Source organism: Ruditapes philippinarum, unplaced genomic scaffold, assembly GCF_026571515.1.
Source record: "Ruditapes philippinarum isolate M1 unplaced genomic scaffold, ASM2657151v2 ctg67_1_1_1_1, whole genome shotgun sequence".
NCBI lineage: Eukaryota > Metazoa > Mollusca > Bivalvia > Venerida > Veneridae > Ruditapes > Ruditapes philippinarum.
Genome location: NW_026859561.1, coordinates 727,552 through 742,698, shown reverse-complemented (window position 1 = coordinate 742,698; position 15,147 = coordinate 727,552). Strand labels below are relative to the sequence as shown.

Here is a 15,147-nt window from a genome sequence, read left to right as displayed (position 1 = left end):
TTTAACACCCCATTAACAATAGGATGGCCTATTGACTGCTATCTTTTCTATTTCCATAGTGAATACACTCATTGTATTCCAATGATTTTTTCTATTCATCTGAAATCTTTTGGGGGACAGACCTCTGCATGTATTAATACTGCAAAAATTAACTGCAAGGAAAAAAGAAAGAAAATTAAACTTTAAAATATTAGTGATATTCTATTTGACTTTTGATTTATATTTACATTAAATAATACTATTATTCATTCACGCTTTATGTCTGGGCATCTCTCATATCCTTTTTTTTCCAGAAAAATTAACAGCACAATAGCAGAATATTGCTTCACATGGAGGGAAAAGGGTAACAAAATCTTAACACCAAGGTGTGATAACAGTATGTTTTTATTGTTATAATATTTTTGGGACAATTGAGGCTGGGTCTGTAACCTATTAGAGATACAATATGGCACTGATCTGTATGCATACAGACCCCCTGGTCAAGTTTCCTCTGCTATAATCCAGAAACAAACAAACCAGCAGTAAGATTTCACACCTCTATGACAATGACATTGATGTCTTCTTTCTGTTTATATCATCAGTAGGAAACAATAGCAACATGCAATCTGGCCACTGGCTAATGGTCAAAACACTGATAAAACATAAAGTCAGAGTGACCATTAACACTTTCTGGCCACTTCAAGTTGACCATGACACACTTATGTACACTACTTGATTATAACAATGACCATAAGGGGACACTGTTAATTTCTGGACAATACTACTTCACTGCCAAACTACAATAGATTATGCAATGAGATGCTCTTAAAGATAAAATCCTATTATTGTTATTTGAAGAGTGTCACTGATAGATAGATTGTTTTATTTATCTCCATTGATGGAAAAAGCTGAAGAGCTCATATGTTCTTATTTCCTCCAAATTGAAGAGCTGGTGATGATCAGATTAAGATTTTGTCACTGTGTCAACACAGTATTGATACAAAGGTATTACAAATGATTTGGGATTCAATTAATTTTAAATCACCACACAATTTTATCAGGATTAGTACAATTATGATATTGTATCATTTTAAATCCTTAAATCTTAAAGATAATCCTGTTAGTCCAATACTTTACCTATTTGATGTTAACAAAAGCATATACATGTACAATATTAAATGTTAATTAAATGATAATGAGAAATGATCAATTGGTTTTTTTTTGGTAAAGGAGAATTAATTATTTTATTTTGCCAAGTATATAACAAAGTTAGTATATCTTCTTCTCCAGGAAACATTTTTAAGTTGCTGTATAAAAAAATATCACATTATACATTAATGATGATTATTTGCATGTCACAATTCTGACCACAATGCTAAACTTAGCATTTTCTTGTATTATTTTTTTCAAAGTGATGACTAAACCTGAAAAAGTTTGCTTTTTACAATTGATTGTTCTATGATTGTAGTGATTGTTCTATGATTGTTGAATTCTTACTCAATAAACAATGAAACATTTCCTTCTTAATGAACTGCAGTGCATGCCAATTCAACCACTGTTCTTTTTAGCCATCATTTTTCAACAATTACTTTCGTGAAATATTCAACAATACCATTTCCGTTCAATTGTTCCTCGCATAATTACACTAATCATGTTTAATTTTAACCTTTGTATAAAGTTAATGCTTCTGACCAACCTTGAAGGAAATCATCTTTTTCGCTAAAAAGCTTGATGATCAAAAACAAGGTCTTTTCTGCACAATGATAAGACTTATTTTTTTGTTTCTGTTCATCTTTTTCATCTTTCAACCATCTAAACTTTGTGGATGACTTTCACCATTTAAAGAGATAGAAATCATTTTTAAATGCCCTGACATGCATCCAATTGTTGTAAAGTTTTGTTTGAAGTAATGTGAGCAGTCGACCTATATCCTACAGGGTGGACAAGAAGTCATCGGTCATACAGTTTGTATTGTTTGAAAGCTAAGGAAGGTATGTACTGTGTCGACTATTGGTGCAATAACAAGTCACATCTATTGTTTTTGATGTCAGAAAATAACAAGATTAAAAAGTCAGGTGAAATTATCTCTTCCCAATTGTACACAACAACCATTATATAATGCTTTCTAAAATTATCAAATTATCATTATATTTTTGTATTCATCATCGTTATCATCACCATAATCATCACCTTCATCACCATAATCATCATCAGTGTTAGCAGCGGCAGCAACAACAACAATATCAGTAACAACATTTATATTGGCAAGGTGTATATGCAACATTATTCAATACTTCATTTCAGAAATAAGCATTCAGCTCCTCAGCAATTATCAACACATGTAAACTTTTAATATAGATAACTATAGTAATAATGTAAAGAAAATTCCATGGGAATTTCATTTTTTTTCACACATTTTCGTCTTAAAGCTATTAATTTGTTATATCCTAATATCTATAATTCAAGTGTAGCCTCCTAAATGCTTCGGAGAACAAAGGAAAAAGGGATTGCAGAGTAATTTTCATTGGCCTTGCCACAAGCTAAGCTTTCATTTTATTATTTTTAGGTATTAACAGAAAAGCTTGTTTCGCAGGAAATCGTATAATTTATGTATTAATTTAAGCATTGTGATATGTATGTACTGAAAGAATATAAAGCCAGGAAGATTAAACATTTTTAATTCATTTTTATTATTTTATGATATGATGAAATGAATGCTTTTAATTGAATTATGAGTAGAATTTTTCTTATATATCTTTCTCATGAAAACAAAGTATTTTAAGAAAAACAAAGTGTTTAAAATGATTTTAATATGATTTAAACATTAAGGAAAATATTCAATTGACAAAAGAAAAATATTACGAAATTAGACTGATATTGACACTGGAAGAAAAAGTACATTAAATATTTGACAAGCATTCATAAGTGTTCCTAAACAAAAGGAAAAACGAAGCATTTTAACAGGTCAAGAAAGTAATTCAAACCAGGAAACCAAATTCAACTGCAAACATTTACAAACTCAAAATCTCTTTCACATGCTCGCAGCTTTTAAATAAAATTAGGAAGGGTGCAGTTTTGCTGCCCCTCTTTTTTTTATATTTATACAAAGTGTGTATTTGAACAGTCATCAGATCTTGTTTATTTCTGACACATGCTTCAATTGCCACACACACTTCTTTTGTTATAGACATGTCATCTTTTTATCTACGTTTAAAACCGTATCTTAATGATAATCAACACTAGTTAAGATAAAAAGCGCCCTCTTGTTTAAACAATATCCGCTGTAAATTTTGCCCTGATATTACCTGTAGTTACAATTAAGTTAATCCTTCAAAAAATCAAACTTGCTTTGTCAGACAATTTCAAAGAACAATACAGGAAAATGATACTTTTTTGTGACAGTTAGATGGATAAGAATAACAAGCAGTTAGCCGATACTTTTATGTGAAATGTCAACTTAAGTTCAGGTTAGGAAAAAAACATAACATAAAATGAATTTACTGAAAAAGACATTATTGGACTTAAAAACAAAAGAAAAAGAACTGGAAAAAAAATCAACAAAGCAAAAATGCATAGTTTGCAAATTTTAGCAATGTTTAAAATATCAAAAATTAAGATACTGAACATGAAAAGCAATTTCTCAAATGTGCAAAAATAAAACATATTGAACATTAATAAAGATAATAATTATGTATCAATTTCTTTAAAATTCTGTGATTAAATTTTTTTTTTTTTTTTCTGTAAACTTATGATAACTTCTTTACAATGTCAATAGGATGTAAACAAATTTTTATGCCGTTATCTCAAAACACAAGAAACACAAAAGTAGAAAAAAATACAATTATTTACTTTCACCTGTCTAATTATTAACAGAAATGTCAATTAATGTGCTTCGTGCTCATCACTATAGCTGTTACAAACATTACAAGTGCATACAATTGCCAGACAATTTCCTCAATGAAAGTGTGTTTTTTTTCTCAGGACACTTGTAAATGCTTATCAAACTATTATTACTAACGATGTAAAATATTTACTGTGTGGGAAAAAAAAATTTCAGACAAGAAACTCATATAGTAAAACAATCAGCCGATACTTGGAATAACTTTCTTCCAAAATCAAAAGCATTTGCCATAATTACTTGATTAATAAGCTATGCTTTAGGCGTGAAGTGGCTGGGACAATAGCAAGTATTTGTTGAAGCGGAAATATTCAACCATAATTCACTTAAAAAAAGAAAACCCTTGACTCTTGTATAAGTGAAACATCTAATAAACCCCTTCATCATATCATAACATAAATTGCTGTTTTCCGCATAATTATGCCACTTGGTTGCAAAATATGAAAACAACATAAACGAACATTTCGTTCAACTGGCAAACCCACGAACAAACTTGAAACAAGGCATTGCTGGCTCCGTACACAATTAACAAACAATTAAAACTCTCTTTGATCTTGTGACTTTAATGTTTAATTGATTCCGATAAAAGACAATAGGGTTTTATTTCCCGCCTTCAACCGTCAAGGGGAAAAATAAATATTTTGTAGCTCTAATGTTCTACCTTTAATTCCAAGTGGATTCATAGAAAATGAAAAGTAATGTGTAAAAATTACACTCAGTTCTGATAATTGTGTAATCAACTGTAATAATAATTATGAAAAGAAAACTAATAAACGCCGCGCAAAAATAATTTCCAAAATGAAAGGGAATTAATTCATCACAACTGTTTCATCCGGAAATTGTTTAAAACTCTGTTAATTCATTACAACAGACTTAATTTAGGATCTTTTGAAAATAAGGGAATTAGAACTTCATAACCCTAGAATTAAAGAGAAATACCTACAAGTTGAAATACAGGGTTTAATGAATGTTCTAATAAAGTGAAGTTAAGTATATGGGAAGGTTAACATTGTTTTCAGACATATAGCAAAAAAAATATATATAATTGCTACAACAGTTTGAGTTTTCAGAATTTTATATGAAAGATAAAAGTAATATATTTAGGCTGAACTCATTGAACTTTTAAAAATGTATTTCAACTAGGAACTTCCAAAATGATGTATATTTATAGAACTCCATAAAACTCATGGGGTACAAAGCAACTGTTGACTTCTTCGCTTGAAGACACATGGTCAAAATGCATCGGTGACGGAAAGCGAACAAATTTACTCTTCATCCTGGACTTCAAAGTCAGCAGACAAAGTAACATTAAAAATTCACTTTTAACAATGGAAGCTTAAGTGATAAAGACAGACAACTTATCTGTAGTAAAGGTGTTTAAATCACCTTTTTTTTCAGCAAGAAATGGCTGAAAAGCGGAGAGCATTTATGTCAGATTTTATCAGCCATTATATCCAATAGTTCTATCAGGCTAATCATGGAACTGGCGCCTAAATCATTGTTCACCTAACGTGAAATAACTAACAATAGACCTTTCTGTTAAGATAAGCTTATTCCTGACAATTCCCTTCATCACAAAAAACAATTTGACTGTTGTTTGTTTGCGTTCACCAATAAACAGTCTTTGCCTTTTCTTTAAGGCCACACAAAGCTTGAGGATTTTTTGTCTTCATGAATTTGGTAAAAAAATCAGTGAGTATATAAAAACAAATCATAATAAAACTATGCATTGTCTGCTAATTTTTGTTTGTTTGAAATAACAGGTATTTAAAATATAGATAAATGGGAAATACCTAAAAAGAGACTTATTTTAAATTAATTAAAAAAAATAAAATAACTTGCCTCTTAATGGAGTGATTTGAAAATGCAATCAATTTATTGACAGAAATTTTACTGGAAGAAAAACTTTTGCATTCCTTTGAGGACAGACTTTTTAACTGAAACAATTTCACTCACTAAAGAAGAGTATAAGTATAATAGGACAATCTTCTATGTGTGTGTTTAAAAAAAATACATATCTTTGCCTCACAGACTGATTCAGAATACAATGCCTGGGAACAACTGTTGCCCGCCATTTGTTCTGCCAGTCATAAAGGGAGATAATTGATTAACATACTGATTTTGCTAATTTGAGAACAACGGAAAACATGAATAACCATCAGTAAAAATCTTCATTACCGTTGTTGTATGAAGTTCTTGACAACGTGTGACGGCCAATTAGCGCATCGCCACGTTTATCTTTGCTTCGTGTTGAATAATATGACAAACGAGAACAGACCGTCAAAATATGTTGCCGTAGAAAAGTTAAAGGCTCACCATATGATATCTGTATTTTACATTATCATTAGCTCACTTATTATGATTAAAAGATAATGTTGTTGTTTGTCAAAGTTATGACTTGAATGAGAGTTTTTTAGAAAAAGAAAAAACTAACAAAAGATTATTTTGCCACCAAAAATGTTGCAATATAAACAAAATTATTATATTGTTATAACAACAACATACTTACATTTTTTTTTGCCTATAGATAAAAAAAACCCCCAAAAGTTCCAAAAAACCTTAAAGAAATTATTAAGATACCAAAAGGATCTTTTTAAAAAAAATTTGTTCAACACATGTATATGTACCGTTAATTCTATTTTTCTCTAAAAACTCAAACAATTCAAATCATTTTTGCAAATAGAGAGAAAAATATTACCTTTCAGCTTTAATAACACATTAATGTAATATGAATTTTATTTTTTTCTAAAAGTCTAATTTTACATAAAACAAGGATTTTTATAGTTTTCTTTTACAGTGTAATGTGTTTTTTTCTCGGACTAAATCTTATTCAAATTACAGTTGTGTCTGTCTTCAGTTTTTGTTGTTGTTTTATTAAATGAGGAAATTTGCTGCTTGCGGTGTTTAGGGGTCACATGACCTGTTATTGGGAGTGAAACATGCAAGCGTAACAGTGAACGTACTCAAAAATCCCAAACAGACGCGAAAGTGCAATGAGGCGGTAAATGATACACTTACTGGTGCATTGTGGGAAATTATTGTTATTACATACGCTTTCTATGTCTTGTGAATGAATTTTTTGGGGCACGGCAAACAAATTGTTCGCACTTCTGAGAAAACATTGCTGGAGGAAAGTGCTTAGGTTAAGACTTTTGTACGTTCAAAGTCTACATAACATTTTTACTGTATAACATTGTATTAAAGCTGGATTATCTCTGTATATAAGTGTTTTTATTTTAGCCGTCAACATAATTATTAAGTCACTAACTTATAACCACACAGTAAAAACAAACCATTCCTCTTTCTAAAAAAATTCCCTTAATGTGATAGGAACAATTTCTAGGGGGCAAGAATGGTATTTTGTGGGACAAAATATGCATGTACTTAAAAAATGTTAATAACTAAATCCGAGCAATCATATAAAAACAGTTGGAAAAAATATCAAAGCACAATTTCTGACAGAGGCAACGCTTTAACAAATGAGTCTAAGGTTCTTCTAATTAGACACTGTTACTGTACTATACATAGTTTTTTCCTCTGGGAGAAAAATTTCCCACAAAGGGGTCTAAAGTCCTAGTTAACCTAGTACCATAAAACTGCTATCCCATGGTGCTTTATTCTTTCTACCATCAATTTCGTATAATCTTAAAGATTTAACGGGCACTTATGGTTAAGTAGCTAAGAATGTAACAATTTGAATTTATTGCAAAGGCTATGATTTCTTATCTACTGAGAAATTATTCATCTTTTACTGGTCTTTATAATCAGCCATTGAAGAATAAAATCTGGCCATCAGATTAGCTTTGGTTAATGTATTTTTAGAGGCAATTTATCGCAAATCTTTCTTTTATGACAACCAGCAAATTAGAACAAGTGCTTGATAATCAAATTTTACCAGGTTTTCATTTAGATCAGGGTGGCCAGTGGTTGAAAAGTTCAAAGCAGTCCAGCTACCAATCAAACAATTCACAAGGAGCAAGAAATAAAAGATAGAAAATATATGTGATTTTTGCTCAATTTCTTCATAATTTTTCATGCAATTTGAAAAATGATTTTGGGCACCTCAACTCTTGCATCTGACTGGTTAAGTTAAAATATGGATTTGAAATTGACCAATGGTATTATTCCAATGGTAACATGATGACTGCACCAGGTCTTCAATCTTTTTTTCTTTCATTAACAATCATTCTATTAACTTGTCTGCTTTTCTTGCTTTTAACACTTAATACTTGATTTCATGCTTCAAAAGTTTCAACCTTTTCTCTTTTCATCTGCTATATACAGTGCATAATCAACTACCGTGGTAATAAGGAAGCTAGATAGAGAAACGGAAAAAATCAGAGATACAAAGTATCACTTGGGATGCATTCTATTTTTCTTCCTTTCAGAAAACAAAACTCATTGTTGACTGTTTTCTTGGCATAACAAAGTTTCCAAATCCTCTCAACCTTCGACTAACAGCAGGCTTTTCCATCAACTGTAATCCCCTAATGGGCGACTACGACCCTGAGCTGACTGTGGCTTCAAAATCACCCATAATCCTCTAGGAACAATCCCGGAATTACACAAACAACAGTGTGAGATAAACATAGATAATCTCCCACGATTAGGGATAACCTTTTTTATATCTCTTTTGAGAACAAGTTCACATTTTACGAGCATAAAGAGTGCTTGAAATCTTTTATTAGCTGCTTTTTAATGAAAACTTTGCAAGTTCTGAGAAAAAAATAAGTACCTACCTACAACTGTTTTAGTGCACATTTACATTTTGTTATTAACCATTGTCAATGGGTATTTACAATCCATGTTAACATTTATACTGGATAACGAATCAAATATAAAGATGCTTTGAAATAATGTCATTGTGTATTGAATAATTGAAAAATTTGATGAATACTTTAACTCTTGCAAAAAATTAATGGTTCTTGTCAATAAATTTTTGTTATGTTTTAAAGTAATTTTACACATATGTAATTGCTAATTAAGGTGACTTCTGATACATACCTTTATTTTTTGGCTGCTCTGGGCTTGGTGACCTTTCTTCTGAACTCTGAAAATACAAGAATTCCTTTTTTATTATAACATCTGTTTTCTCAAGACAACTTTTACAATCGAGGTCCTTTACAAGGTACATTTTATCGATTATTTTAAGGTTAAAAGTTTGCTAATGTTTTAAGCGGAACAGATTGAATATTCTTTGGCAATTATTTTGACACAACACAGTATACAGCCATAATGATAACTGTTGATTGTTTTTTTAAAAAAATACATGGATATCAAGGTATTTAAGTCATTATTCAAACCAGAATTCTCTTCCAATTGTATTGTACTACCTGCCCCCATCAAGCAGTTCCTAAGCTTTTTTGTTTTTTTGAGCTTTTCCAAGAATAAAACAAAGCTTCTGGTTTGCATAAAGCTGTCAGCCCGTGCTTTCCTACGATTTCTACTTATTACACAAATATTAAAACTGACAACACTATCGTAAAACTATACAATTTCTTCATTTTATCACCCATAACAAATAAATCAGTCGCCATATCAGACCCCCAGCCGAATCTTTCATTTTTTGCCATCACAATCACACAAATTTTGTGTTGCTATAAATTCAAGACATATTATTATATCCATTAAACATTGCAATACGGAAATATGTAATATACAAATTTAGCATACCGTAAAGTACTCGAATGATAAATGAAACCAAGGATTTCCAAACTAAGACCATGGACAACTCATTAGACAAAGATATAAATTTAATGATGAGCTACCCAACAGTCTGAAGGTCACATATGTTCAAAATAAAATAACGTAATAAACAATAAAGTTTGCAGCACTAAAAATTAGTTTCACTGCAACGATAAAAAAATGTCAGTTCAGTGCTAAATTATTGTATCTGAGTTTTTAAATACATTTGCAGATACAGTTGTCTTGCGATAGTGTGAAAAAATTCATCAGTTATACAGACTGTACGCATAATTAGAAGGTGTTGGTTTCTGGCAATAAATTATCACAAATAAGTAATATAATAAATAACATGCTGCATATTTTTAGCCAACTCAGCAGATTTAAAACCGAGCTTGCAGATTTATTATTCTTTTCACAATTACGTTAATGCGATGTTAATTACAGATAACATTTTCTTACGACCTAAACCATTGTCACTGTCAAAAATATATTTGAAACAAGGATGTAAATAAAGTCGCTATTCAAAAAATGAAAGTAGAAGGTTTTACAGCTCTATCATTTTGTCAAGTTTTTTGTTTTTGCATTCACACGTAAATGGCAAATGGAGTACTAAAATTCAACAAAGTTTATAACTTGTGAACAGTAATTAAGACTTGTTGATTTTCCTGTTTTCCTTATAATTTTAATTTATAATATACTTTATACTTTATATATGCTTTACAATGGTTAATTATAATAGTTGTCTCCCTTTAGTTTTATGTAATACAGTTCCCTCCCTTTAGTTTCACATCAGACTAACTGTTGTCTCCCTTCTTTTTAAAATCAGATAGTTGTCTTCATCCTGTTTAATTTTTAACAGTTGTCTCCCTTCTTGTTAAGCGCATTTTTACAGAAATTTCACGGAGATCTTAAATTCTATCAAGCTTTTGACAAACTATGACAGATTCAATTTTGCACATATGTTTCATTTTCAGTTATGTATATGGATTATAGGCTTTACAGCAGTTATAGTTATTAAAAAAAACCTGTTAAACGGAAGTCGTTTTCAAGTAGGAAACTTTTAAAATAAAAATTAAAAGGGTTAACAACATTTTTTTTCATGCCTGTAGCATATCATCTTTTCTTTATTGCATTGTTCCATCTACGATGAAAAAAAGAAGAGATATGTATACGCATACATACATGAATGTTTTTCATTTATTTTGGAAAACAATAATATCGTAATCAGGAAAACACTGTTGAATGTTATCAAAATTTCATTTCATTGCCAAAAAAACATTCAACCACACATCCTTTATTTCGGTAAATATAAACTTTTTTATCTTTGGGTTGATTAGGTGTAAGGATACGGTATAATCTTTTACCGATTCCAACAATGTAACGGAATATGCCAAATTGATACGTAATAATACAATAATGGCAACCATGATACGATAAATTTGACAGAAATTGTTTCAAGTAGATGAACCCTTACAACCGCGGCTCGTTCTTTGAATTATGCAGTTTCGAAAAACTATTCTCTGGTAAGCGATTATCAAATTTTTGGTAAATAAATCCTGTAGATAAGGTAATTATTCATATGATGCTAACCGTATTGCATTACTGAGAAAGAGAATTCTTCTAAATTATGTAACAGAATTATGCTATAAATTTATCTTACTCAATTATTTTCAATGTAAAAATATCTGACATCTTAAAATATACTGCATGAAGATACAGAGTGAAGTGAAAGTAGGTCTTACCGAATAATTATATAGGAACTCTATCGCTGCGCATGAACAAAACTTAAAAAACACTTAATAGTTTCGGATAGGGAGAAAGTTTCAATGAAATGCACAACTTTAAGGCTAAATTGCAATAATTGTTAATAAAAAAAATATTTATTAAAACTGTTATTCAGAAATTCATAATGGAATTTATTCCAATTAAAGAATTGTCCCTTAATATAATGATCTTTTTATCATGTAATGTATTGAAAAGTTTTCATTTTGTATAACATGTATATCATTTTACTATCTTACAAAAACACATTCAATTCTTTTTATATTAAATCTAAAACATGAGAATTCTGGCTTCTTTTAATCAAGTAGTCATGCTATCTTTCTCCCTGTCTTTAAAATCCTACAATATATGGTTTATTCAAGTGCTATCATTTACAATTAGAACATTTCGAGAAACATCATTAAATCAAATCAAATTAGGACCTTTTATTAATAGCACATAAAATGATCCCTGAGAGATTCAAATACTCCCCATCATCTCCACATGGGCCTAATTTAAAACAAAGACAGGGAGAAATCAGTGGCTATCATCATTAATTTAGGGATCAGTCATTAAATACCCTAGATGACCCCTGCATGCCAAATACCAGTCTGTGCCAATTTTCTCATCAATGAATTTTAAATCTCAAGTAATTCTTGTAAAGAATATTCATCTTACATGCTAACTGAACTTATAATGTCTTTGTTTTCTGATGGCCAATAACTATGCTCACCAGTCAATTATACTTTTATTTAATGGCCAATAACCAATCAATGCTATTGTTTTTGATGGACCTGGATTGACCTGTCAGTCAATGCTAATGTATTTTTTTTAATTCAGTACTGTTATTTAATAACTTATGGCCAGCAAAGGCTTAGTTGCTCTTTTATTGCTAAAGACAAGTAAATACTTTTGTTATTTAATGACAAATGACCAATCTATGCTATTAGCATATGCTATTACCAATCTATGCTATTGTTACTTGATGGCTCATGACCAATTTTTGCAATTGTTACTTGATGTCTGAATACCAACTTATGCTACTGTTACTAGAACTTGGTTGCTTCTGACCAATCTATGCCATTGTTATTAATTGGCTAATGACCGATCTATGCTATTGTTACTAAGTGGCTAATGACCAACCAATGCTATTGTTACTTGATAGCTCACGACCAATCTATGCCATTGTTACCTGTTCTCATGTGACAAGTAAAAGCTATTGTTATTTGATGGATAATGACCAATCAATGTCAACTACAATGCAGTCAATACCATATTTGATGGCCAATAACCAGTAAATGCTATGGTTATGGTTGCTTACAGTCAATGATAATATCTTTGATGGCCATTTACCAATCAAGATTATTGCTTTTTGATGGCCAATAACCATACCTGATATCTATTGACCAACAAGATTGTCATTCATTTAGTACACTCACAAAAAAAACACTGGAATATTTTTAGCCCAAACCAGAAATGTTAATTTAGTGCATTTAGTGGATCTAGGAGAGTCGCGGCATTAACCTATTTTCTGAATGACTCTCCTTTCAAGTGAGTTAATTCCATTTTAACCCATCAGATATATACAACACAAATTACATACAAACTTAAGACCATAAAAAGCAATTTAGTTCAAATGTCTTTGATAAATTACTTGCATAATTGATAATCTTGAAACTAAAATGTATGATATAATATTAAGGGCATTTGTAAAGATTTAGGTTATACATTTCTTTGATTTTTAACAAGATACCAATTTTAACTGATTAAGATAATCAACTATGTCAATTAGAGACTGTATATAACAAACTGAGATACTTTTGGTCTGTGAAAATCTTAATGAGGACCTGACATGTTATTTGGTGTTAATATCTTGATGGTATGTTACAGAATCTTTGACAGTGGAACACTATACATGAACTGTGTTGACAGTGGAACACTATGCATGAACTGTGTTGACAGTGGAACACTATGCATGGACTGTGTTAACAGTGGAACACTATACATGAACTGTGTTGACAGTGGAACACTATACATGAACTGTGTTGGCAGTGGAACACTATGCATGGACTGTGTTAACAGTGGAACACTATGCATGAACTGTGTTGACAGTGGAACACTATACATGAACTGTGTTGGCAGTGGAACACTATGCATGGACTGTGTTAACAGTGGAACACTATACATGAACTGTGTTGACAGTGGAACACTATGCATGAACTGTGTTGACAGTGGAACACTATACATGAACTGTGTTGACAGTGGAACACTAGACATGAACTGTGTTGACAGTGGAACACTATGCATGGACTGTGTTAACAGTGGAACACTATACATGAACTGTGTTGACAGTGGAACACTATACATGGACTGTGTTAACAGTGGAACACTATACAAGAACTGTGTTGACAGTGGAACACTATACATGAACTGTGTTGGCAGTGAACACTATACATGAACTGTGTTGACAGTGGAACATTTTACATGAACAGTGTTTAGACAGTGGAGTACTATACATGAACTGTGTTGGCAGTGAAACACTATGCATGAACTGTGTTGACAGTGGAACACTTTACATGAACTGTGTTGACCGAATGACCATAATTATGACATTGTAATGCTAAATGTTCCAGATGCAAAAATATCTGTCTTTTAAAATATAAGCAACTTTTTATAAACATTTTTTTTTAAAAAAAAATATTGAGGCATTGTGTTCTTATGGTGTTTTTATTTGATGTACAGGCTTGCATTCAATGGGGGTCCAGTATTGGCACACTAAGAGTATACTTAGTCCCTACGTTGTCCATTTTAGTCAGAAAGGGTCTAAATTAGATTATCAGATACTAGTATTATAGTGTATGCTTGAAAGATGAAATCTTTTGTTGCCCTTAATTCATAATGATCATAAAATTGGAATGAATGCCCTAGTTATGTTTCCAGAAATGTTTTTCGCTATCCATTGCCAATCTGACTTTCAACACATCAAATATGTACCTGTACTTTAGATGTGTACTCAAAACTGAATTAAGCAAAATATATCTTTAAAAAATCAATCATGATGTGTAAAGTGTAAAAATAAACAAATAAAGATAGGAAAAAAAATTGTATGATTTTTGTAAAGAGGCTATCTGATTGGCAGAGGCTGCATTTCTATCTGCAATATCACGGCTTTGAGGGTGGTTTCCTAATTGATGCTAGGACCTCCGGTGTTCTGGCTCATTTACAGGTGTGCCATAAGAATCATGAAACTGTGATAATTTCAATGTAATCATTTCAATGGCTGCATTTCACATTGTTTGGCAATTTGTGTCAGTTTAATTATTTGCGGTTGTTGTTGTTTTTCAAACTTGTTTTTTAATTACTGTGGGAAATATCTGTTTAACTATATGATTCTTGATTTTCTTTTCATATCTCTGTAATTTTGGAGCATGTATTTCTTTTATCTCTTTTACAAGATGCAAATGCAAAACTTTCTGGTTTTTGCCAATGTGAACAAAATATAAAGCATAATTGATGTTGTTTTGATGGAGATGTACATTTAAAGCTGCATGTTCCTTCAGGTGAATGAGAAAAAGAAACTTCATTAGACTGGTTTAAGTAATATATCCATACTTACAATCTACATAATAATAATGCTTTTTATGTTTTATGCAAAATATGAGGCAAAATTCACTTTAATTTATTTCACCTTAATTTTATATTGTTATAAAGTTTTGATAATTTATTCAAATGCTTTATGCGTAGCTTAAATAATTCAATATGTTCACTTAATATTAAAAAAAAAAACTTCCTAAAAATTTGCATGAATTTTAAGGACTGGATTT

The 15,147-nt window shown here is 30.8% G+C and overlaps 1 protein-coding gene across 6 annotated transcripts in view; it reads right to left on the bottom strand.

Annotated features, from left to right (window-relative positions):
* LOC132756982 (transcription factor egl-13-like) overlaps window positions 1-15,147 on the bottom strand; it is a 148,827-nt gene that overhangs the window by 17,505 nt on the left and 116,175 nt on the right. For all 6 annotated transcript variants that reach the window (XM_060748130.1, XM_060748132.1, XM_060748129.1 and 3 more), the window contains one exon: window positions 8,882-8,927. In XM_060748130.1, the coding sequence (XP_060604113.1) occupies window positions 8,882-8,927 (46 nt within the window). The remainder of the gene's footprint in view (window positions 1-8,881; window positions 8,928-15,147) is intronic.